At 37.6% G+C, this 25,707-nt stretch overlaps 2 protein-coding genes across 4 annotated transcripts in view; one reads left to right on the top strand and one right to left on the bottom strand.

Annotated features, from left to right (window-relative positions):
• DPY19L3 (dpy-19 like C-mannosyltransferase 3) overlaps positions 1 to 6,165 on the top strand; it is a 37,055-nt gene extending 30,890 nt beyond the window's left edge. For 2 of the 3 annotated variants that reach the window (XM_026856503.1, XM_026856502.1), the window contains exons 17-19: positions 895 to 1,027; positions 1,745 to 1,903; positions 2,529 to 6,165. In XM_026856503.1, coding sequence (XP_026712304.1) covers positions 895 to 1,027; positions 1,745 to 1,903; positions 2,529 to 2,690 — 454 coding nt within the window. In that variant the 3' untranslated portion in view covers positions 2,691 to 6,165. Of the gene's footprint in view, positions 1 to 894; positions 1,028 to 1,744; positions 1,904 to 2,528 lie in introns of those variants that run through there. The other variant, XR_003399189.1, reaches the window with a different exon arrangement.
• A 3,939-nt stretch (positions 6,166 to 10,104) lies between these two features.
• The window catches only part of LOC113484532 (neural-cadherin-like), a 64,218-nt gene continuing 48,615 nt past the window's right edge, over positions 10,105 to 25,707 (bottom strand). The window contains 11 exon segments of the mRNA XM_026856950.1: positions 10,105 to 11,095; positions 13,719 to 13,996; positions 14,736 to 14,810; positions 16,990 to 17,117; positions 17,735 to 17,862; positions 18,862 to 19,038; positions 19,041 to 19,075; positions 19,926 to 20,203; positions 23,301 to 23,535; positions 23,717 to 23,896; positions 25,078 to 25,171. Coding sequence (XP_026712751.1) covers positions 10,938 to 11,095; positions 13,719 to 13,996; positions 14,736 to 14,810; positions 16,990 to 17,117; positions 17,735 to 17,862; positions 18,862 to 19,038; positions 19,041 to 19,075; positions 19,926 to 20,203; positions 23,301 to 23,535; positions 23,717 to 23,896; positions 25,078 to 25,171 — 1,766 coding nt within the window. The 3' untranslated portion in view covers positions 10,105 to 10,937.

Genomic DNA, 25,707 nt, shown 5'->3' with positions numbered 1-25,707 from the left:
AACTTTCCATGGTTATATGCCTACTAAGTGCTAGAAAACACTCCAGCATACTATGACCATTTTTAATTAGCCTAATTATAGTAGCGTCTGTTGCCTGGCATTTTCCCTTTAGCTTTTTTGCTATGCCCTTCTGTTGTGTCTTTACATATATTTTAGATTCTAAACTTGTTGGGGAAAAGGTGAGCAAAAAATAATTTTTTTCATTATGAGTATTTAAACAATCCTGAGATACCAAGACTGTTATTTAGATAACAATTCTAAACATTAGCTTTGAATTTCAGACGAGATCACAGTACCAATAACTGACAGCATTTTCAATCTGGCACCTTCTGAATCTCCCCTCCACACACACACACACTTTCTGCAAGTGGGGTGACTTTTTTTTGTAATTTCTCTCCCACAGTTGTCATAATAGGAAGATTAATGTCTCACAAAGTTTTCATTCCAAGTGAATGGTGGATGCCAGGGCAGTAACAAGAAGTTTTAGTATTCAGATTAAATAATCCATTTTATATAGAATACCTTATATATCAGACACAAATCTAAGTCACAATAAGTTTCTTGAAATATTAAAAAAAGGGGATATAGAAATTTACAGATATTCAGAGGCTGTATGAACCCAAGAAATAAATGAAATATGGAAGTAGTTTGACATTTGGGGGATCATGTTTTCCCTAAATTTCCTCACAGTGCATAGTAATTTTTTTATTTGCAGTTAGAGAGTATTATCATGATTTATCCACTTCATATTTGAAGTTGCTTGAACAGTTTGCTCCCTAAATAGAGGAGAGGCATAAAAATATTTTTTCAGTCTTTTTTTTCCTTCTGATCTGTAGCAAGCAATGCAAAAATGCCCCTACAGAGACTTCCTCAGACTTATCAACATTTGTTTAGGTCAAACACTCCAAACACAGCAGTGTTTGCTGGGAGCATGCAGCTATTAGCAGGAGTCAAACTGTGCACTGGACGGACCTTAACTAATCATCCCCATTATGAGGATAAGAATCTGAGAGAGAGAACAAAACAGGTAAGAGTATTCTGATTAAGCTAATTCTTATCTGTATCAGTGGCTCCATTCCAGAAGACATGTAATCTCTAATGGCACATTGCAAATGACGTCATGTGCTTTGCTCATTGAGCTAACTTATTTTCAGATACAGTTCCAGAATTTAACAACTTTTGCAAAACTCATAGTACTTTGGGCATCTGCAAACTCACATCTGGCTGCTGGTGTATGTCTGATTAACTGTACCCGAGTACTCAAGCTACTTCTGAGTGAACTGGTTTGGGTACTGTTGGCATTAATAGATCCTGCTGTCCAGTTAAACCCACATGGAGCATTTCCTGATTTGCCTGATACTCCCTTCAGTTCCCAGACTATCATAACATTTTATATAGAAACCATCTTGAGAAAGTCTACACAAAGCTGGGGAGAGTGTTTTAAACTATTCTTTCAGATAATTTAGACATTCTGAAAGTGTTACAGGCATCTGCCAAGGCCTTTCTGCAGACAGCAGCACCATCCAGTGCTTTTGTAGTCAGCAGCAGTACTACTGTGCATCATAGTAGCCCTAACATGGAAACTCTGGCTACTGAATAAGGCTTTTTTTTATTTTAAAAAATGTTTAATTCAAATCACATGGATTATGATCTCAATTCTTTTTCTGGTTTTAGATGAATCATGAAAGAGCAAACAAAGAAATAGTGGTAGTGTGTCTTACATCTTAGTTTTCTTGTTCTATAGATTTATCAGATCTATGCCAAGAGATCTCCTGAAGATGTTTACAGAATACTGCGATCCTTTGGCACAGAATATGTGATCCTAGAAGACAGCATTTGTTATGAAAGAAGACACAGCAGAGGCTGTCGGTTACGTGACCTGCTTGATATAGCTAATGGACATGTAAGTATCCCATAGAAGATTTACAGACAAAGTACATTTTGTTTAACATGGTTTTGAAATACAATTACAATCTGAAGTAGCTTGGGTTCTTTCTACTTCATCATGAGTGTGGGAAGTAAAATCTAACGGAGCCTTTAGACATTCTCCAAATCACCAGATTTAACACTGCTTGCTTTTAATGTTATTTGATAAGAAAACAAATTGGCAATTCAGCCTGGCCAAAATAAGTAATTGCTTCCTGATGAGCTTCAGGTTAGCAGTACACAGATAGTGTTCCCTTTCAGAGTGCAAATCATTTCATAGTTTCAATTCCCTCAGGACCAGTGGATGATTGTATTACTCCATTGTGTCACTGGGAGTTTTCAAGCATTTCTGGGGTACCATGGAACTAGACCTCATAACTCAGAGCAGCAGTGTGCCTCTGACAAATCAGCTTTATCCACCACAGAGACAATATTTATAAATGCTACTGTTTTTTTCTTCCTCTCACTTGTTTCATACAGTCACTGTTAACAAATCTGGCCACCCTGACCCTCTGAACATTTTGCTGAGGTTGTATTTAGCTGCTTGTTCTTGCCTAGAAATATCTAAAGATATTTCACAAATATGTTCAATTTCATTACAGATCATGGATGGTTTGGGAGAGAATGAACCTGATTTGAAACCTTCTCTGTATCCTCGCTTCTGTGAGGAAATTAAAAAAAACCTGCCTTCTTATACAATACACTTCACTAGAGTGTTTCAAAACAAAACATTCCATGTTTACAAACTTACTAAGCATAAATAACATTTCCAACCATGGCTTCAAGTTCAGTATTTTAATGCTAGGACCTTCATTAGCAAATGCAGAATTTTACAAATGTGTTACCTTTGTAAGACATTTTACATTGATGGTTTCTTGTTTAATTACTGTGATTCTTATGTTTTTTAGGCAGTTCAGTTTTGATAACATTCTTGATGTTGCCAAAATTTTTCAGATTCATAAATAAATGCTAGCAGACACCATTTTGATTGTAAAGTCTGACGTTCTGAACACCTAGGGTATAATTGTTTTCCAGTTTTAACTGATTGGAAGACACACAAAATGAGCAGTCTGCATGACCACTGCAGAGTAGCTAGCCTATGAAATTCTGCTTAGCAGTGTCATTTTTACTATAAAATGATAGAAACTCAATGAAAGCAGGCCATGCTGCTCCTATACTGAGTATGCATTATCTTTGTGAATCCTGAAAATGGTCACAAAAATTGTTTTGTCTTACAATGTGATCCTCTTTGACAGATCCTTGTGCTATTTCAGTGCCTCTTTTTTGAATTCTTTGGTAATGTATGTGGATATGAGTTTCCAAGCTTGCGAGTGTGATTGCAGAATCAGTGAGTGCAGATTCAGCAACCAAGTTTGAAGGGTAAAACTAATCATTGTCTAGCATTTTTAGCGATACAGAAACATACTGTTTTATAACATTAAGCATTTAAGTGTTACATATTTCTAAAGAGAAAGATTGGAGCATGCTTGATACACATTGCATGTTTGCATAAACATAAAATGCTCAGAACAAACAAAAATCCAAATTTCTCAGCTTGGATTCTCACAACACTGTTTTTTGTATTCGCTTTCTGAACTACAGGGGATTGTTTTCTCCCCACATGAATTCCAGTAGGATACCAAAATTGAACACTGCCAACCTTATAAAAGAAACATTCATCTGTAAAATCAGCAGGAAACTTAGGTCTTTAAAATATGTTTGGGTATTAGAACTTTGTTTTATGTTATTTCAGACACAAAGCTATGTATTTTAGCAGAAAACCATTGTCTCCTTTATCCTAAAAAATAGACTGCAGTTATTTTAAATTGACTTGGAGGATTAAGTGAAGACAGGCCTCAATCCTGAGAATTTTGCGATTTGTTTGTACCCTTTGTCTTTTTACCAGCTAGAACTTTGTGAATTGTATTGACTTTCTAAATGCTATGTAGATAACACGACTTCTGCTGTGTTTTAGTGCTGCTTTGGTTTTATATTGAAATTAGAGATTAAATCTGATTGAAAGTCTAACAGTACTCTCCAACTTTAATTAGACATCCACTAGGATCATTTGTTTCTTATGAAAAACAGAATTGTAATAATCAAGTGCCTCTAGGCCAATGTTGAATTAACATTTGAACACCTATAAGAGTGTTTGTGGCCTGTGCAAATAACTCAGTTATAATAATTACCACTGCAATTAATTTCTAATGATGGGAAACTTAAAGTGCTACTGATAGAAAACTCCACATTTAATTTAATCAAGATGTGTAATGAGATTAGCTTTTGCAACTGAGCTATGTTCCAATTCCAAACGATTTAAATGTTTTCCCTTTTCAGTTTTACTAAGATAAATTACTGAAGAGATGGAGATAGTTATGTCAGATGCTCAAACTATTTTATATTCAGTAAATACTCATTAAACAATGTTCAACATCTTTCTGCACTTCCACGCTAACAGAAAAGGAAAGTGTGCTTTAATCAGACCATATTTAAATCAAACATTGACAGTAGCTGGGTTGTTAAACTGAGCAACTGAAACTCCTGAGTAATTTCTAGCCTGTATCCCTTAATGAGGTTGGAGACCACTGCAGTTTAACATAATACAATAATAAAACATTTTAATCAGTATTAAAACTTTAATTAGGCCTGTAATGATGCATGCCTTTTCTTGCTGAAAGCATGGGTCAGTGAATTCCTCAATGAGTGCCTTACAGTAATTGAAAACAAGCACATGTAAGGTAAAGTAATGTCTAGGCTGTATTGTCTTACTTGAAAATGTGGTTGCACATTTCTTTAAAGGTGCAGTAACTTTCCTCTGATTGAAATGAGAGACTCCGAGAGCCAGTGGTACCCTAGCATTTTCAGAATTTACTTGTAGGTAACAGCTGAGACTGAGAAGTCCTGACTGTAACAGTAATTAGTTTTAAAGACTTTTCTCTATTAAAAATACAGTCTCTGATATTATTGAAGGAGAAATTTAACCTTTTTTTAGAAACTACCAAGTGCAAATGTTTTTGTTTTGTTTCTGTTTGGTTTTAAAAACCAAAAGAGACACCAAGCCAAGTTGGATTTAGGAAAGCATAAAACCCAGTGGCTGTTATGATCCAGAACCACCACAGGGACACAGATTCTTCTTGCAACACAAACATCCCCCAAAGTAGCACACAAGAAATTTGAAGTTTGAGATATGAAGTATTTTGGAGATTGCTTAACTCTTGCAGTTCAGTCTTTAAAGCCTAGGAAGCTTGTGGCAGTTTTAAACAATTCTAATGGTTCCTGTGTCTGAAAGATCCAATATTAAAGGAAAGAGTATGTTTCAGTGACTATGTAGTACAGTGTTCAGAAGATCAATCTCCTTAAAACAGTAAAATAGAAAATGCCAAGGAACAAAATCACTTACCAGCTCAGAGGAAAGCAGCACACACCTCAGCACAGCCCTTGGAGAGAGGAGCAGCTGCTTCTCTGCCTCTCATTTAAAGGCTTGGCCCGAGCAAAGCAGGTGAGTAGTTGGGGCTGGCTGAGGCACGAGGCTCTGGGGCAGGTGGTGGAAAGGGCTGTGTGTGCTCTTCCTAGCTGTGGGGTGCAAGAGTCTGAGAAGTTTAGGAGGTAGGTGGTGGTTTATCTGCCTGGTAATTCTTTTCTACTTCCCGTGTCTTGCTATGATTTACATTCACTGCCTTAAAAGTGTGCAATTTTTTCTTAAATAACTTCACCTGTTCCTGGGCTACATCATCCTGATGCACCTGATTTCCAAGCAGTTGCTGTGGCATCACTGTTTCATTTGACCCACCCCAGGAGCAGCTGCCCTGGCAATGCATTTACTGCAGTCCCACAAATAAATACCCCTGGGAACAGCACATCATGACTTCTTGTCTGTGTTACCTCTTGTCTGTGAGGACCTTTGAGCTGTGCGTTATCAGTGGAACTGTGGTATGATCTACTTTTTTTAAATTGCAGAGACAAAATGTTATCAAGTAGCCAGAATGTTTTTAGGGGAGAAAGGCCTTTGAGATCTACAAGTGTATTTTCAATTCTTGTTTCAATGTCTGCCAGTGAGATCTAACATAGTTATTTTATAGTATGTTGTTGTAAAGAGATGTAATGACTGTTGTATACTAAATAAATTGTGTAATTTGAAAATCACTTTTTTGGGTTTTATGTGGGGATGGATTGAGAAGGGTGCAATTAGGGAATCAACTTTGTTTCAGTCCATATGGAGGAAAGCAAAGTATTTCTCAAGCAGCAAGTTTTGCCTTTCTCAAGTTTGTTATATTACATGTATCACTGACTTTTTGAATTTTTTTGTGTTTTTGCTGGACTTCCTTTCTCTGTTACAAGGTGAAGGTCTGTCAGCACTTACCACCCAACACGCTTTAACTCTAGCAGGTTCACTGGACTGAGGCAGTCACTCCATTTACATCAATATAATTTGCTTTGACCAGTGGGGATCTGCTTGTTTCCCCATTGTAGCTCAAGCTTTAGTATTCCTACTCAATGGAGAGAAACATGCATTCTTTTGAGAGAGAAAAATTACATTTATCAAGTGCTTTATTTGAATTGGAATGTCCTGGTATAGGTAAGTTTTTATAAGTTTAGGCATTCTGGTGGCTGGTACTAGCCAGTAGGTCAGATCTAACAACCAGCTTTCCTATGGCTTGGCTACGTGTCATATGCTTGAAATGTTATTTTAAAAGAGGTGAAACACAAAGATTAATGTAGTTGAGAGGCAGACAGATTAAATAATAATATCCACATGATTACTTAAATTTAACATGGAAGAAGATTAATAAAAGTACCAGATTATTGATAATCCCACTACCTAGGGACCCAATAATTTTTTTAAACTTTTTTTTTTTTTTTTTCCCTCATTCACCCATTTCAAAGCTTCCTGTTGTCAAGTCAGCTGGTCCTGTCCTTGGGTGATGTCAGTGCTGAACCGTGATAAGCTTTTAGTAGAAGTACTGAAATATCTGTATGTCAGTGTAAATGCAGAACAAGTGAAGATACGATTTCAGAAATTGCACAGTGTTTAAAAGAGCAGCATGCAAATTAAAACAGATAAATTAAGTGAAGTAATTAGTAATCCCTAGGAAGAGGAAAACTAGGTTTTATTAGGGCGTGACAGCTGCATATGAGTATGTCCTGCTACTGTGATTGTATCTACACAAGTTCCTACAATAGTTTTAAAATGTTTTCTGCCCTTTCCTATAGTGTATTCTGTGAAACGTATGGCTAACTGCAGTTACACAAGCAGCTCTGTGGTTCTGGTTGTTCCTGTTCCTAACGTTTGTTTACACACCAGTGCCATAGCTGCACTGGGGGAAGCTGCGGTTAGTAGAGCAGCAACTTCAGGTTGGCTTCCAAGTTGCCTGTTTGGGAACATAATGGGAGTCGCCTGGACCTCGGCAGCTGTGCAGGCACTGCCCCAGCACCAAGCTCCAGGCCTGGCCCCGGGCTTACTTCCACCCTCACTCAGTGCGTCAGGGACAGAATAAGAGCTTCAACAGATAGGACTGAGACCTCCATATCACAGAAGACTCTGCCTTTGGGTTATTTGGGCACATTCTGGGGAAGGTGAGGGAGTGAAGTTTTTTTCCCAGGTGCTCAGTAATGGGTTTAACTGTGACACTCCTCTCAACCTGGTATTCACGTGGGAATGCGTTACAATTGAGGCTGGGCAGGAAAAGGAAGGAAAATAACTGGGGTGTTTGGGGATGTATTAGAGTCTTGCGGTTTGTCCTGCCTGTCATGCCTGGAGCTCTTTTGACCGTCTCCCTCCAGTGCCGGTACACGTGTCCTGTCACACACTGTGCACATGAAGGATCACGGGGTCTGTCCAACATGCCAGCTGCTTCTTGGCACTGAAAATCCCAGAATAGAGAATAAGCCTCTGGGTAACACCACTTGAGAAGTTCTACTGAATGTAAAGTTAAGGATTCCTTCCTTCTTCAACTAACTGTGGCAGAAACCACAACCATGCTATATAAGATCTGAGAAAGTACCGGTCTGTGTCCCCAGCCAGCCCCAGCCTGCAGGGTAACTCAGAAATGGTAAAACGTGCCTTTTGAGTGTGTAACTAGAGCCTGGGTCTGCACATCGGTTGCAGCCACAACTGCAGCTTCCCTCAGCCTTTCAGCCAGAACAGCATGCATGACCTGTGTCTGTAGAAGTATCTGATCAAAGCTGAGTGAGAAATAGTTCAGTAGAGTCCAAGCTTTAGTCTACCTTCAAAATATGCAAGGAAGAGACATCATACACAGGAGGCTTATTTATTATTTATACAGTGCCTTAGCCACACATGACACTTCACAGGCAAATAAGGACAATCCTTGCCCCAAGGGGCTTACAAGCTAAATTAAATTAAAACCAGCCAGAGTGACAGCATAGCCACAGTTAGGGAAAGAACATGAGGTATGCAGAAACAATTACCACTGTATGTGGAAGGAATAGATTTGTATGCATAACACACCTCATTTTCCTATCCTGTTTGTGTCTGCTATGATCACAAAATACAGAAGCTGACGTACCTGACCTGTGAACACCATAAGATATTTTAGCCTATGTTTCCTCACAGGTAGATGTATCAGTAAAATTACAAGATCACAGACTCTCCCATCTGTGAATCAAAACTATGAGGCTTAGGTAAAAATGGCATTTAGCTTTTCCACATGAAAATGTTACATCATCTGCAGTGTGTACCCATTGGTTAACTGTGGGTCTAAGATTTTCCAAAGTGTGTCACAAATGCACACAAGAACAAGATACTGTGTGAACATTTCTCATTTTGGAAACATGCAAGTTAATCCAGCCTGTGGGCTGCACTAACCTTTTTCATTTTTTTTTAAGATATGTATAAAAATAAAATGCCAGACATCCCAAAACAAGCTACTGATGCAACTGTAAGCAAAGAACTTTTAATGTCTTTTACAATATATTGTTCCATGCTTTGTTTTAATGAAACAAATTATCTTGGAATCTATATGGTAGATTCATATTATCAGCTGATAATATATACTCTTTACATATATTAAGAAACAGCACAGAATAAGGTTGTGTTCTTGGTGCACTTTGTTCCATTTATATAGACAAGTCTCAATATTAAAAAAAAAAAGTCAAAATTAATTTTATGGAGCGTTCTCTCTTCCAAATATTGTCAAGTTTAAAAGTCCAAAATACTAGCTGGACATTAAACAGTCTGAAAAAGGGACTGACAATCTAAAGCACAATATTCCACCCCTTGTAAACCCTGCTAGTTTTTCCCTGTGTTTCTCTGTCCCAAATTGATGATGATTTTCTACTAAAATGTATCTGAGGGAGGTTCTGTATTATTCTGTGCTGTCATTCACAGGTTTTGGAAAATTACCATCTTTGCATGGTAATTTTTGGCAGGGTTCTGTTCATCATAGGATTTTAGTTTTAGAAGTCCCAGTACTGGGGAGGTTCTTTTTTGGATACAGGAAAGACCTTCAGTCTGCTGACATCCTAAAGCCACTAGGCATTCTGACAGCACCCAAGGAGGTTGGGTTTCTTGTTCACTGAAAATGCATCCATTTCCACAGTCAGCTCTTCCAAGAGGCCTCATGATCCTCTTGTAACGTTAGATTACAGTTAAGGTATTCTGAGTACTTTGTTTTTTTTTAATCTAGACAAACCATTTGGTATAAAAAGGGTACTGGAAAGTTTTAGTTGCAATCTCAGCAACTGTAAAATTTCAGTAATTTAGGAACAGTGTACAAAACCCATAGAGGCTTGCTCCAAGCAGCATTTCTTCCAGAGTAACAGCCTCGGATGAAGATCATCAAGTCACTAATTTGATTCCACTGCTTAAAATAAGGAGTGTATTTTAAGAATTCTCCAAAAGTAATTAAACATGTCATATAGTAAATGAGGATTTCCTCAATCTATAGACCTTCTGGGTGTAAAATTCCAAAGTATTGCAGAGGAAGTTGATTAAGGAAAACAGGATTTATGCATACAGCTAGTCTATGTTATCACACAGAAAATGTCCCTGTGTTTATTATGTTCACACCAATTCATCAAGAAATTAAGGATACTCTACAAGTAAAAATATTTTCTCAAATGACCTTGTAAAACACTATAGAACTAAAAATTCTTAGAGATATTTGGAATTTTGGGACGGGTCACATTTAGTATTTTTTTTACATCACTGGCTTTTTCTGACCCATTACATTAGTGCCAGCTGTTACTACCTCTGCAGAATCACACCACCTTTTGAATCCATGAAATGAACAGTTTCAAAGGTGGCAATGAGTCCCTTACCTTTTTTAAACATAGCACATGTCTGTGGGTCAGCAAATAATCTATTTAAATTACTCCTCTATATAACATCTGCAGTTTTCTTTCAAAGTTCTGTCTTAAACTGATATGTAGAAACCCTTAAAACAACTATCAGAAATGTTAGTTAGCTCTGGTTTGGGCATAATCCGGTCTACTATAAGCACAGCTTGTGTTCATTAATGTATTTCCCCCCAAAATAGGAAAATGCAGAAAGGTTCTTCCACAACAACCACGTGCTTTAAGGCTTAAGAGGAACAAATCTAGTACCTCTCTTTCTTCACAAATCAAGGCTGAGTAACTGCTGTTATGAAACAGTCTCCAGAAAGAGACTGTCCATGAAGAACAAACAGTTCATGTCAGGCTCTTACAAGGCCTCAGTGCAACAGCAGTAATTACCACTGAGAACCTCCTGAGCCATGAAACCAAAAGTATCAGCTGTTAGTTCTTTACTGCTAAACTCCCTCTACGAGCATTTTTAAATATGCACATAGGAGCACTTGCTTTAAGACAAAAATTGATAGACACTTATCTCCACTTAAGAAACTTGCGCCCTTGTGTACATAACCTTGCAAATAATTAATCTACCAATTACAGTAATGAATCAGCAGAACAAAGGCTAAAGTCCTCAGTTATAAAGGGAAGCATCAAATAGTTTTCCTCAGCATAGTGAGCACCACCAGTCCCCTCTTAATTGTAATGTAACACAGTGAGCCTTACTTGGTCTCCTTCCCCACCCCTTCTTTGCTGTAGTTGCGGATAGTTTCTCTGATGTCATCCAAATCCTCATGATGCTCAGATATGTGGTAGACTCTTCCCTTCAGATCTCTGCGAGTCTTCCAGCGAGCCCCCATGCATACAGCGCTGACCAGAGCTGTGTAAACACACAGGAGCAAAACAGAATGTCATTCAGAACCAAATAAAAATTTACATACCGAAGTGCTGCAGGATGGCTCAGACGGCCGCCGCTCTGTGCCAGTACTGCAGCACCAGTTTGCAGTCAGAGCCAGCAAGGCTCTCGTTTTGTGTTTATCAGAAGGTGTTTGATTTTTGCACTCTTTAATAGACTTACAAGTGAACATTAGCTACAGAAGAAAAGGCCTTTAAAGAGCATTTTAAAATAGTGGTTAAAGTACAACTTTGAAGCTGTTAAAGAACTGACTGACACCAGTGGTGTTCAGAGACCTATTTACTGTATTGAGTTAAACTTTGTAGGAGAAAATGTATACAAAAGGGTAGCACTTAGTAACAATGTGTTGGCAGTAACAGATAACACAGAAATGAACCACAAGACAAGACAACACAAAAGAAATTACTCATACATTTTCCTAGAAAAAAAAAAAATCAGGTGCATTTTGCTCTAGCACCTGTGAATGTAAACATTTTTCTTAAATGCATAGGTGCATTTTACACACTGACAGTTGTAAAGCTTCAACATCAGACATGTAAATTATGTAAATAGAAACATTGTGTAAATAGAAACTTGTGTACCACTGTTACCAACTCTATAAAAGATGATAAAAGCTCATAGTAAGACCTCAAACCATTGGATACCATAACTAACAGTGCAGTGAATTAAAGAGACTGGACTTTTACAGAATACATACACGGCAGAGCAGCATCTAGTTGAGCTGGGGACTGAACCTGGTATACATGGAGGTCTATGCCCTGCACTGTGCTCTGCAGTTATACCCTTCAAGCTGAATCAATGTGTTTAAAATGTATATTTATCTCTTCCTCCCTGCCCCCCCACACAGATTTTTACACATGTAACATCTTGGTGGTCATTTTTTAGCTGAGCTAGTTTTGAGATACTCAAGTCTTTTAACGTTCTACATCTGTCTTTTACTGTGACCGCTAGTAGAAAGCCAATACTTAAAATGGATATAGCCCATGTTCCAAGAGTGCAACAGGAGTATAAACCAGAAGTACCCCCACTGAAAATAATATCTCTTCCATACAGGTACCAACATTACAAGCTCCTGGCTGATCTTCTGCTCAACATCATACAATCCTGAGCTGTCATTAACAGTGCTGTCTTTAAAAGCATTCTGTGAAGTTTCTTGCTTCTTTGAGCCATAGCATTAGTGTTAGGGCAGCTGCAAGCACCAAAGCATCACTGTCTTTAACTGCACAAAATGAGCTGAAGTCCCCTTCTGGCAGGGTGGGGTGTGGAGGGTTCCTGAGATATTGAACCAGAACCAACGGGAAGTTCCACATTTGAATTTAAAAGATGTAATCAGATGTCAGAAAAGCAGATGTCTAACCTATTGGAAATCTGTAAATTTATAATTGAAGTTGCATGAATTAACCACTTTAAAGGGCATTACCACCTTCTAGAAGCTGTGTAAGAGAAAGGGCATCTGAAATCTTGAGAACAAGTAATTTTATTAAAAATTATCCTAATGAAACTTAGAATTGTGCGATAACACCATTGTTAACCACATATACTAAATTTTTCACAACAATGCACACCACTTAGTTAAAAACTGTTTCTTCCTCAGAATTTAGACCTGAAAGATTAGCAGGATTATTAGGTAAAAGATGTTTCTTCAGTTGAGTTCAGTCAAGCACAGGCAGCAACACAAAGTCAGCTCACAGTAAAACTGCTCTGACACAGCAAAAAACATTTAACAATGATCGGTTATCAACCTCAACTAACTGAGACTCCAAAAGTTGTGAAAACAGTTAGCTTCCCACATTCTTTGCTGTTCATATTTGCATGGCAAACAGTATCCAGCACAGTTGGGAAAATGACAGTATTTCAGGTCACTACACAGATGGATTCAAAGGAGTCCACAATACACTTTCATACTCTTACTACAACTTCTGTATGAAACTTACATTAACACTGTACAAGCCATGAGAAAAATCTATGTCCTTACTCAGGCAAACTTTCATGAAATTTGAATGAACAAGAAGGACTCAAATATGTGATCCTTCCTCACTAGTGAGATCCTTCTTTCTCTTTCCTCTTCTTTTTGAGATATGGTGACTAAGCCTGAAAATGGCTGAGGAAGCCAAAAGCAGCTCTTAGGAGCTGTGACACCACTGGTAAGACACAACAGACTGCTCCTGTCTGACCAAGTGTATTCCTGCCCAGCAGTATATTTCTCCTAGACTGAAAATTGTGTCACGCTTGGTAGTATTTTAAACAATGTTTATCTGGTAGCAGTTTCCTCTCTTGATGTTCAGTTCGATTTGCTTCCATTTACACATCTGAATAATTCCTTAGCAATGAAGTGAAAATGTGCAGAAAATAAAACTGCAAAGACTTTCCATTGCTCACAAATGTTGATTCACTTAGCAATATATGCACACAGGGATGAAAAGTAAGTTACTGATGGAGCTGAGACCATGGCAAGGAAATGAAGGCAGAGTCAAATCTCCATTAGGAAACTGAGTTTTTCAGCAGAAGGAAGAGATGACAGCTGTTCAGGACAATATGGATAAATGAATTCACCAAAGGTAATACAAGATGTAGTTGCCATAACTACCTAACAGTGCCAAAAAGCAAATGCAGATGGCAAACATGGAACTAAAGCTCAGGCCTGTATCCTTGTGAAAGATCGCCAGTGTGATTTCACAGCTACGTCCAGTATAGCCATCAGGGCAGGGACATTGGAATGTGGTTGGTGACTGCGAGCTGCAGGTACCATAGTTACAGGGCCTTTTAGCACAGGCAGTGTAGACACACTGTCCACCAGAGGCGTTCTCCATGATCATGTGTCCTGGAGGGCACCTGAAAAGACAAAGGCAAAATAAAATCATTACACTGAGAAAAGTAGGCATGAAAGACAGCATTTAAGATTTTTAAACAGTTCTTTGATGACACTCTATATACAGTTTCTGAAGTAGCTACGAGAAGTTACTCAAAATAATTACAGGACTGTAGTCTTTTCTAAAGCAATCATACAACAATGAGCTCCACAGCTTTAAACCCCAACATCTGGGGTTTTCAGAACTCCTGTAGTTTCACTGGCTTCTGCAAGATTACCCATGTGAAAGACAGCTGGATTGGGGTCTGCAGATGTGTCTAGGCACGACAAGTTATGCCTAGTGTTTCCATCACAGTGTATTTCCAGAAAAAACAAACAAACGAACAAACAAACAACATTTCTAGAAAATTCTGTTTGTGTGGAGAGTGGCAGTCAGTAATGATCAAAGTGTACGTTTTCACAGCACAACTAACTTGAATCAGCACTGTCCTAACCTCAGCCCCAGCCCCACACAAGCACTCTGGCCTTAATGACCGGTGCTTCTAACGCAACTCGAACAGAGGTCATGGTCTGAGACAGGTCAGAGGTCAGGCACTAACAAAAGGAAGCACACCTACACTGCACAGCACGAGCTTCACAAGACAGACAGCCATGCTGGTGTTCCGCTCCACCGCAGGTAACATATCCTCTCTTCCTGATCTTCAGGGTTTACAAACGTTCTGGATTTGCTGCTATTCTTTGAACATTTTCAATTAAGACAGGCAGCCGAAACTGTTACAGAATCAATGGAGATACACTGGTTTACATGTAATGTATGGTAACGATTCTTTAACACCACCCAGGTGTAGAACACGGTTCATGCTCAAATACCTTTAAAAAATATATGAATAACAAAACCAGATGTGAATTTACCTTCAAACATGAGCATTATATAATAAGGCAGGTAACAAACATCTACACTTCATTTCCAATTAATAGAGGCTTTATAAAATAACACAAGAATACAAGTATTTAATCATCTTCTTTCTCTGAAATACAGCCAATGAGCAGAAGCTGGACCTTTAAAATAAAGGGTAATTTATTTTTTAAAAATGACTGTGAAGGCTATTAGGAGTTTAACTGCGGGATATTATTCCAATTCAGGTATGTTTGTGTACAAGTTTGGAACAGCTGTGATAGTTTAGATACCATGTCCTCCTTCAACTGCTTGTGTATGCACATTCATCCTGTGCTGTAGGAATACTACAGAGAGTGTTTTGTGTATGATAAAGGCCAGAAACCTAAAAGTTGGGTCTGAAAGGTATGATACAAATGGCCCAGGCTCTCCAATGTCTCCCAATCATCTCTCTGACCCAAAGAATTCAATTTTAGTCCTCACAGTTTCTTTTTCCATCTGAGTATCAACTCCAATTTTTGTTTTCATTTGTTCTTTTATTTTTCTCTTTTTTTGTGTGCTCCTTTCTGTCCAGGAGGGCTCCATGCATCTGCTGACAAAGCTTAATCCCAATGCTAATGGGCACACTGGCTGGGACTATCTGTTCCACAGCTCAAGTATCTTTATTAGTACAAAGGTTTCCCTAAAATATAACCTGAATATTTCTCACTGTAACTTAAAGCCCTGTACAGAAGAGATTGTCTAAATACTCTTTGTAGCATTCTTTTACATACACTGAGACATCCTATCCCACCTCGACTTTCCCTTCTTTCAGTTAAGTGACCTCAATTCCTTGATTCTCAAGAAGTCTTATTCTCAAGGCAAGCTGATTACAGTCACTGCTTTTCTCTGGACTATACCCAGTGGGTACACCACAATCCTGCACTGCGGTGCACAAGCTGCTCCCAGGACTCCAGCTGAGGCCCAGTAATGCTAACCAGTGTGGAAGGATTATCTTCCATGTCTTAGAGAGGTACACACGTTGAGGTATTGCTGTGTAGTGCTTGCCTTTTTCACGTTAATGCAGCATTGCTGACTCACTCTCCAACTACCATCCGTATCTTTTACAACTTTGCAGTTGTTCCCTTCTCTCTATTTGTGAGGCTGGTCATTTCTGCATACATGCAGTACTTGGCCCTTTGTCACAGTAGAAAAATACAGTGTATTTCCAGGTCCTATTTTCAGTTTGCAGAGATCATTTTTAATTCCAAGCCATGTCAACATCCTGGTCATTTCACCCAACTTGGTGTCATCAGCATGGGCAAGAGGCATCAATTAAAAGGATTGAATTATAATAAATCCAAACCCTTGAAGAATACAGCTGAACACATTCTTCTGCTTTGAATGTAATAACTGCTTTTTGAATAAGATTTTCCAAGTTTTTCAGTTTTAACTGAGGCTAAGGACTGACTCAACAGTAAAAACAATTTAAGCCACCAAAGTCATTATCACACCTTGGCTGTGTTACTTTGCTGTAAAACAAACACCCGTGGATTGTATGAGACACTGCAGCCCACAGTCAGGCAGACCAGCACCAGTCTACTTGACTCAGCAGTTTCAAGTAGTACATACAGCAGGCTGAGAGCTGAACATGGATAGAGGTGCACTCCTCTGACTGCCATAATGGCAGCAACCTTGGATCAAGCAGAGACCCCAATGTGTTAGTCTGCCTTAATACATTTGCAAAGGTTGTCAGTAGGAGCCCTCAGCCTTACACCAATCAGAGAGTAAGACTGGTTGAGGATCCAGAGTTACTGCCATTAAATAGTCAACTGGCCTAATTTAATGACGTTTTCAAGAACAGGCTTACAGTGACTTGATAAATCAAGTGGAGAAATCCTGTGGGTAAGGGTTGGTGCACAGTAGCCACAAAACCTGCTGTATTAACCACATAGTGTTCTGGGGTTGTCATTTAGTATTGCAACACTACTTGAAGGAAGACTGGTTCCTTAAATATTTTTTAGCACTTTAAAGTTCAGACTTGACCCAGAAGATCCTAGAGAAAAGCAAATGCTTTTATGCTCCTAGTCATTAGTAATTTGGCTTCAATTTGGTAGGTAAAATGTTCAAAGGCCTTAGAATAAACTGACTTTCAGTGAATCTCCAGAAAGATACCTTGCTCTTCGTGGAACAGACCCAAAGACTTCACAATTTGTATGGTTTTCAGTGGACAGCCATTTGCCTACTCCTTCTTTCTCTGAAACAACAGCTGCACTGCAGTGATCCAAAGTGAATCGAACATTCTACATGAAAGCATAGGGTTATTAAATTAAGAATTTATGTAAAATTCAATAACAAGTTATATCAAAATTTCATCTTTTTCTTTTTGCATACCAACAAGTAAAAAGGGTTGGGATTTTTTACTGTTCTGTTTTCCATCTTGCAACAACCAGTAAAGCCAAGATGGAACCATTTAACAAAAGCAGCCACTTCATTCTGCATTTAATTTATGCTTCTCGGTAGTTTATCTACTTTTACAAAAACTATAACTGCCTTTGAAAATAAATATGGGTTTTGTGCATAGGTAATTGATTTCAGTGTCCAAATTTGTACATTGAATGTGCAAATTACAGCTAAGCCTTTATGCACATTCCACATGTACTGCAGAGCTTAAAAACCAGGGAAAAAGGTTCCTCTGATTTTGGAATATGGATTACAGCATAGGTAGACTTGGAACTGACAATGCTGTCTTCCCAAAATTTGTATTATTCATCAAATCTACAAGGAAAGTTAGAATAATATATATAATAACCCAGTTTATTTTTTTCTACCCTCCTGGTTTCTGCAGAGGTAAATGCTATTGGAAATATAAATAACCTGGTGCAGAAAAAAAAAAAAAAAAAAAAAAAAAGTAACTGACCTGACCATTGGTTCTGACTTCTAGTTGATGCCATTTTTTGTCTGCTACATTCAGGTGACTTGGAAAGTGCAGCACCACAAAACCTGAGCCATGGCTCATCTTCCGCACAGGAATACCACTGGAGAGTTCTAACACAACATGAACAAGAAATTAAATTCAGCTACAAGAATCTTTCCATTTTGGATATGTTAGCAGTTAGGGAATGTACTGATTTAATGGTTATTACTAGTCACATAAAGTGGGATCCACTACAGAAATAACTAGAATTATATTCTATATATTATGGAGAAATACTCATTCAATGTAGTATTTATTTTTATACTTTAGATCGTGCCATTTTGCTGTCAAAACACTGAAACTAATTCCTGATAATCAATTTGCAATGTTATAATGCTCTAAAACAATAACACATACAGGTTTTACTCCCTCCCATCTTCTACTCAAATTTACAAGTAACTGCAAAACAAGGCACAAAAGGTAAATGATTAACAATATCCAACAACATTAACTCTCAATTAATTAGGAAAACATAAAATGCCAGCCATAGTGTGCATGTTGTATATTAATTCACAAGAAATAAGCAGTAGTAACCTTTTAAATATGTGTCAACATAAAGTAATGAGCTCTACTTGTGTATAAATGTTCCTACAGTGGCACTCTGGGGCTGGATTCATCCATCAAATCATTGCCTGTTTAAAAAAAAGTGCAAAAATGCCCTGAGACTGAAAGCAGTTTAAGTGGATTTCCTTTCTCACTAAACTAGATAAGAAAGACATGTGACTAAGACTGCATTAATCATGTAATATCTATCTTCAAAATACTTACATTTTTTTATAGCACAACAGTTTTCCTAGGGGGATTATTTTTTATATATATCAATCTGTCTATTTTGCCTTTCCTTTGATTTCTACAATTCTGCAATGGACCTAAAGCCATAGGTGCAGGCTACAAAAATAGACATCAGAGAAGTAGGACCGGTTAGGAAATGTTTCAAAATATTTTCAAAACAGAAAATAAATAATCTCATAAAATGGAAAGACAGAAATCATACTGTAACTACTACACAGTTCACAAGTAACCCATACACAGAAGACATTTAAGTTTTTCACACACTTCTGCAGAAGTACCTATTGCAATGAAGTTTTCTGTACTCCCAGGTTCTGGATTTGATAAAGGACCACTATATAGTAAAAGTCCATCTGGAACAACAGTAATAAACTCTAGAGAGAGCAAGCTTTCAAAACAAGGCCTGATGGGAGGAAACCATGCATAACCATTTCCATGGAAACTGTGCTTAGTCTGCTGCAGTCTGGTCCATGGAACGAAGCAGGACAAAGACATCTGACAGAACACAAACAAAAAAAGTCAAAATTCCCCAGTGTTCAACTTTTTGTTTTGTTTTGTTTTGTTTTACATGCAACAAATGTAGCACTTAAATCACAGTTTAAAAACAGCAGTGAAGCAATAAAGATTTTAGCAGAGTCTCAGGGACGCTTGGCAATTACTAAAATAAGCGTACAAAACATTTTTATCCACTATACTATCTCCACCAAAAAAAATTATTTTTGAGGCCATGTTTTGAGAACTTATTTCCTTAAATAATTAACATAGAACACCAAGCATCAATTGGTTAATTTCTTACAGAGAAAACTCAGGGAGGTTAATTCCTAGCTAGAATAAACCAGTATAATTTCACTAAAGGAATAGTGGTGCATGCCAGGTGACACTACAACAAAGCAAGTTTCCTATCTAATGTTTCAAAGCTCCTTATTACCCATTGTTTAAGATACATTTCACTCCTCCTAAACACCTGTTGCTACCACTAATATTTACCTTTATTACTACTCTTCTGGAAAAGAAAAAAAAAAAACAAACAAAACAGAGCACTCTTCCCATTAGGTGCTCTTAAAAACTGACACACGTTAATTGTACCACTGTCTTTCCCCCTAGTTTTCTTTCTTACTCAGACACTATTTCCACCACTTTCATCACTACATCACCATTACTGGGCTGTTAGTAAAGATGCTGTTGTCTTTCAGTTTACACCCCAGTGTACTCAAGGGGTTTTTGTTTCTCCTTCAGTCAGAGGTACATCTATGAATTTTTTAGACCTCTATCTTGTAAGCTCCACTTAACACTTTAAAAATAGAAGAAAAAAAGAAGTAAGAATCTGCAATACAAGTTTCCTCACCTGTAACCATTCAAAGTGTCAATACACATCCCACCATTTAGACAAGAGCTTTGAGGGTAGGAGGAACATGACTGATGGACTCGGTCCCTAGCTGAACAGGCGCAGACCACGTTGACGGTGGTTGTTACCGAGACAAATGACATGCTTCCAGTATCCGTCATGGTTGGGATATCGCTCATGGCAAGGTAGTTTGTACAACCATTGCCCTCGCTACAATTCGGGCTCCTACATTCGTATACATCGATCTGTGAAATGTTCAACTGTAAAGCTGACTGGATCTAAGAGAAAATACAGTTTAACACACACCAGTGATGTTCTAATGAATGTTTTTACTTACTCCTTAATTTCTGAAAAATCTAAATCATCACAGACTTAATGAAATGCTTTAGTTTCTTGAGTATAAATTACTAACATCCCTGACTATATATAGGCAAGTTTGACAAATACTGGAAAATTTTGAAAAAATTTACAATAGCAGTATTTCCTAAAAACTTAATCAATTACATGACTGACTATGTACATGTTAAATCTGTCCTGGTCTAACATGATTTCCAAGAGCCAAAGGTCTGAGAGCAGTGATACTCCACCTTCTGAGCTGTATCATCTGCCTCACACTTTTCTGCACTCTGACAGCAACAGACATGCTTTAGCTCAAGCCGGGATAAAAATTCTCCCCTGCAAGTTATACCCAGAATTTATTTCTTACTTTCACTCACACATAATGATACAGAAAAAGAAAAATGCAGGGCTGAGCTGCATTCAATAATAACCTCCACAGACAGTGGCCTATCAAGACAACTCCGTAGCAATTAGAATTCAGTCTATTGATATGTGCCCCATAAACTTAGATTTAATGTCAAACTATTTGAAACAAAACACAGTCAGCACAGCATACTGTTTACTGTATTCTATTCTACATTAATCTTTACTCATTTGGTGTTTTTATCATTAATTGGGGTTGCACCTGAAAGCCCAAATAACCAAATAAAGAGAAAAGCCTCACTGTGTATACAGGTCATGTAACACATGACAGTGTCTCAGCAGTTTGCAACTTCTAATCCAGACCAAAGAAGTAGCAGGAAGCACAAATAAGGGAAGCATTCTGCTCACAATAAGCCTGAGAACAGTAACAGGGCTGCCATTGTTTCAGACCTTTTGTACTTCAGCCAGTAGCCTACACGGTGAACTAAGTTATCATGAAGTTTGTTCCCTGGCACAACAGATTTCTTCCTTCTACTTGTTTGGGGATTTTACATGGGCACCTATAAAGCTTCAGTATTTGATTTGTATTTGGTGATTCAAATACATTAAAATGATGTGTATTTAGTGCTCAAACCTCAATACAAGAGACCTCATACTCTCACAGTGGTATACACTGAGGTATACAAAAGTAAAATTAACAGGTAGATCAGACTTGGACTGTCTTTATTTATACCTTTAATATGTATTTTTTTAAGTGATAGAATGTATGACATATATTAAAAACAAGCTTTGAACAGATAAAAACAAATACATAAATAGTAAAGCACTTATTATTTTCACTTGTGCAGTCATCACAATTCAGCACTCTAAAAACTTTGACCTTTATAATCAATTGTCAGTATATCCTCAAATATTATAACATGTATTGAAAAACATGTCCCCAAAGGCATAAAATATACTTTATAATGACGTGATGCATCCTGTCAATGCAGTTTCGTGTCTGCTGCTCACATTGTTCACCATTAGCGGAGAGTCTATAATGCACATTTGGACAGCTATGTAATACTGTTATGGAAAAACATAGTGTACATAAACAACCCTGGGTCCTTTACAGTATTAGGATGGATTATTTTTCTGCTAAATAAAAATAGTTGTTGTAAAGCTATATCCCAAGGAGCTAATGCAAACATATTATTTATTTGGCAATTCAATGTATAATTCCAGTGCTAATTACTTATTTTCTATATTTATAGTTGAACACATGTACAAAAACTACTGGAGAAATTCTCCAGTTATGATTGGTTTTCTGTAAACTATTGGTGATTACTCACTAGAGCTACTCATTAAATATTGAAAGGTGATATATAATTAATACAAACATATTTTTTCATTAAAATATGTGAAGCAATCCCCTCGTACCACTTTGATGAATTCACCTGCCATATATTATGGCACAGAATATTTGAAATCAATGCAATTTTCTGTATTATTTTTCAGTAATTCAATAAATATGCAAAAGAAGCAGGTGTTATGCTTCATGAAGACTGTCCATCTCTGGTATTTCCTACTTGGTCACTCTGAAGAGACCACACAACTATTCAAGATACAGTCAGATGTAGGCAGGTGGTAAACTAAGATATTCCTGTTTGGTTCCCAGAACCAGGCAGACTCCACCATATTCACATAAATGGGAAGTGCTGTTTTCTCTTCAGGAAAAATCCTCTGTAAGATGTATCATGTATTAAACCCAAATATGCCCTCATAGCCACAAATTTCACATCAGGAAGTGCTGCCTTGTCTAGGTCAAGTTACAAGACAAGCAGTGGCATTTTGCCTTTGTGCAAGGCAGCAGCTTTTGTGTCTGTTCAGCAGCATCTCAAGGGCTTCTGCAAAGCCAAAATCTGGAAGACTACAGAAAATAAAAGTGGAGTCAAGAGAGACTGTGTCTGGATAACTGAGTTAGAGAGCATGCAGAATCTGGTAAGAGAGTAGAACAGTTAGGGAACACCAGGAAGGGGAAGAAAGAGTCTTAGATTCAAATACTATTTTCCCTTTCTAACAGTAAAAAAACAGTTGGGGAAGGCTGTCACTTAGTATTTTAAAATGTCCTTCAGTGAGTTAAATACTATCACAAAATTGGTTGTCTCCACCTCATTTATCTGTTGTAACTGCTTTTTATCCTGCATACTACTTCTAGCACAATTTTTTCTACTGTCTGTCATCTCTTTGTACAATAGAATTTCCATCTGGCTGGCATTAAGCTTCTACTGTAAGTGTCCACCCACAAGCTGATGATCTGGGTATTTCCATCAGTATCTGGAATGTCCACAAAGCTGCCATTTCCAAGACATTCTCAGTAGCACTTATAGGCTTCTAGGGATTCTTCTGATTTCATATTCAAAATTCTGATAGACTACACAATGAAACACTGACTGGAGAAAACACAGGCAACTGTACCATGATGGGAATCTTTCTGCGACTAAACAGTGTTTATATTTACTGAACCAGAAGTTAGTACAACCACAAAATAATTGTATGTATAGGACTAAGGAGAAAGAAATCTTGAATTAAGCACTTGCTTGACAAGTGTTTTTTTTTCCCCTCCAAGTGAAGCAAAATCCCTTATCTGTAGATGTGTCATTCCACTGAGATTTGGGATACATAGCCTGCAAACTCAGTTTTAGATGCTGCCATCTCAGCATGCATTTTCTCAGGTCTGTAATATGTCGAGTCATCATGGACTGCAAACCTTACATCTGTCTGTTTTCCATCAATGCTCATCACACTGAAGACAATGATATCACTATGCTTAGCAGGTAACATTTTTGCTAGTAATTCCTTGAACTTGTCATGTCTTGTTTTGCCATCTTCATCTCTCCTTACGAACTCCTCTGCTGTGACATCTGAGCTTGGGATTCAAAACCAAACATAAAATACTGGGGGACCACAGGTTAATTTCTCAATTTATTTCTTATTTAACAATACCAGAAAGTGCCCTACAGTGATAAGTAAATACAATAGTGGCAATAATCATTCAGTTACAGAAGCAGGTGATCTAAACCCTCACCAGCAAATGAAACTAACCTGACAGACTCACACTGGCCGAGTTTTGTATGGCTTCATTTTCCAGCTCTTTGACATGGATTTGTACTGTAGATACATCATCCGGACAAACTCCATCAGAAACTTTAACTTTTAAGTTGTATACTCCTTGAGGAGTGTTATCCACCATCATCAAAGAACCAGTCCTCTGATTTAATCTGAAAGACCTAGGCATAAATCTTCAATTAGAAAACCTTAATAAATCAAAATTGAGTATTTACTTTATTTGTTAACATAATTCAAAAGGCCTTAAATGTTACTATGAAGGGTATAGTATCAAAATTTAGGGGAATTCAGAAATAATCTCAGAAAAGCACCAGAAAACCCTTAATTCAGAAACTACAATCTGCAGAGTTTATAAAAAAAATGTTTCTACCACTCCCACATCCCCAGACTTTCCCAAACTTGAATAAAAGCAGTGTGCAGTTGAACCACAGTGTTAAACATTGTCATCATGCACAGGTCTATGAGGCAAGTAATAGAAACTGATAAACCCTCACAAAGTCATTCCAGATTCTTGTTTATCTGGAAAAGGATAACGTCTGTACGAAATCTCTGATATCATCTTCATTTACCACCTCAAAGGGACAGTAATCAGTAATTATGGAAATATTCCATGATCACTATTATGGAACAGTAACCTGTTAATATGGAAACAGGCCCAGGGGCTGCTGACAAACAGAAAGTCAGTCCTTAATTTTGGATTATATAAAGCTTTTAAAGTCTTATTCACAGCAAAGACAAATACTCACATTCATTTTCACATCAATTTTCTGTATTTAAAACATCATACAATTATGTTATATGCCATCTCACTTCAGGATATGAGCAAATAATGTGTAAGTAGGAATTAAGGATCCAATTCAACATTTCAATTAACAGAAAAAAACATTAATCTGAGTCATGGCTGTCACATGCAATTGTGAATTCAGTCAAAGGAGATCACCAAATTCCCTTCCACTTTTGATGAAATGATTCCATTCTGCCTTTTTAATTTGGGATTTGTATTCCACCAATTCTACCATTTGAGAGCAAGTATTAAAAACTCTGCCTATGTTTAAATTGGATCTTACAGAATGCACATTTTAAAATAAATTAATGATGATATCTGACTAAAAATCAACCTCATGGTGAGATCTTGCATTCTATTGCAAAAAATATTTCATGCATTAATTTCTTAATACCTAGTTACCCAAGTAAAAAAAGAAGAGCAGCACTCAGAAGGTACATTACTTAATACACTCAATAATCCTGGATTTATGCACATCCTGAACACAGAGAAATAAATAGTGAGTAAAATAATTACAGAAGCATAAATATTACTTTTTGACACAAATACAATCCTCACTTAAGCAGTTTTCCTTCAGAAAGAAATGTTTTATTGTCCCAGTCATCTTGATCTGGTGCAAACACTTCCCCAAGCACTGTTGTTGACCATTTTCCTGTTGAGATAAATTATAATAAATCTGCATTTAATTTTTGCTTTTCAGCACACTTTATATTCTGCCACATTTATTACCGCATGCATTATTTTCAGATCCCTGCTCAGTTTGGTGATGGTTATGACCCAAGTTTCTTAAAACAATCCATAGCCTGTCATATGATTTCTGCCATTTCTGGAACTGTGAGTATACTGTGGATGTCACATGAAAGAAGAAAAGCTGAAAACAACACAAAACAATGACAGAATGATACAAAAATACAACTATATAAAATTCTAAAATCACATCAGGAGTTAATCCCCAAATGTTTCATTCCTAGTCTATTATTTCAAATGGCACACAAGTGGAACCCACCAAAAGAGGAATAGCATCTTGGGGGGTGCAGCTGGGAGAGAAGGATGTGACTGAGAAAAGGAAATGGGCAAGAAGCCACCAAGATGTGCCAGTTCTTGGCCCTTTTTTCAGGCCCCTGTGGGCTGTCACAGAAGTGGAACATCCAAGCAGCTGTTCCAAAATAACAAAAGAAGCAACTCCAG

Source organism: Athene cunicularia (assembly GCF_003259725.1).
Source record: "Athene cunicularia isolate RWA chromosome 11 unlocalized genomic scaffold, athCun1 chr11_part1, whole genome shotgun sequence".
In the NCBI taxonomy this organism is placed as follows: domain Eukaryota; kingdom Metazoa; phylum Chordata; class Aves; order Strigiformes; family Strigidae; genus Athene; species Athene cunicularia.
Note: the sequence above shows the minus strand (reverse complement) of the source record. Positions and strands in the feature narration are given on the sequence as shown.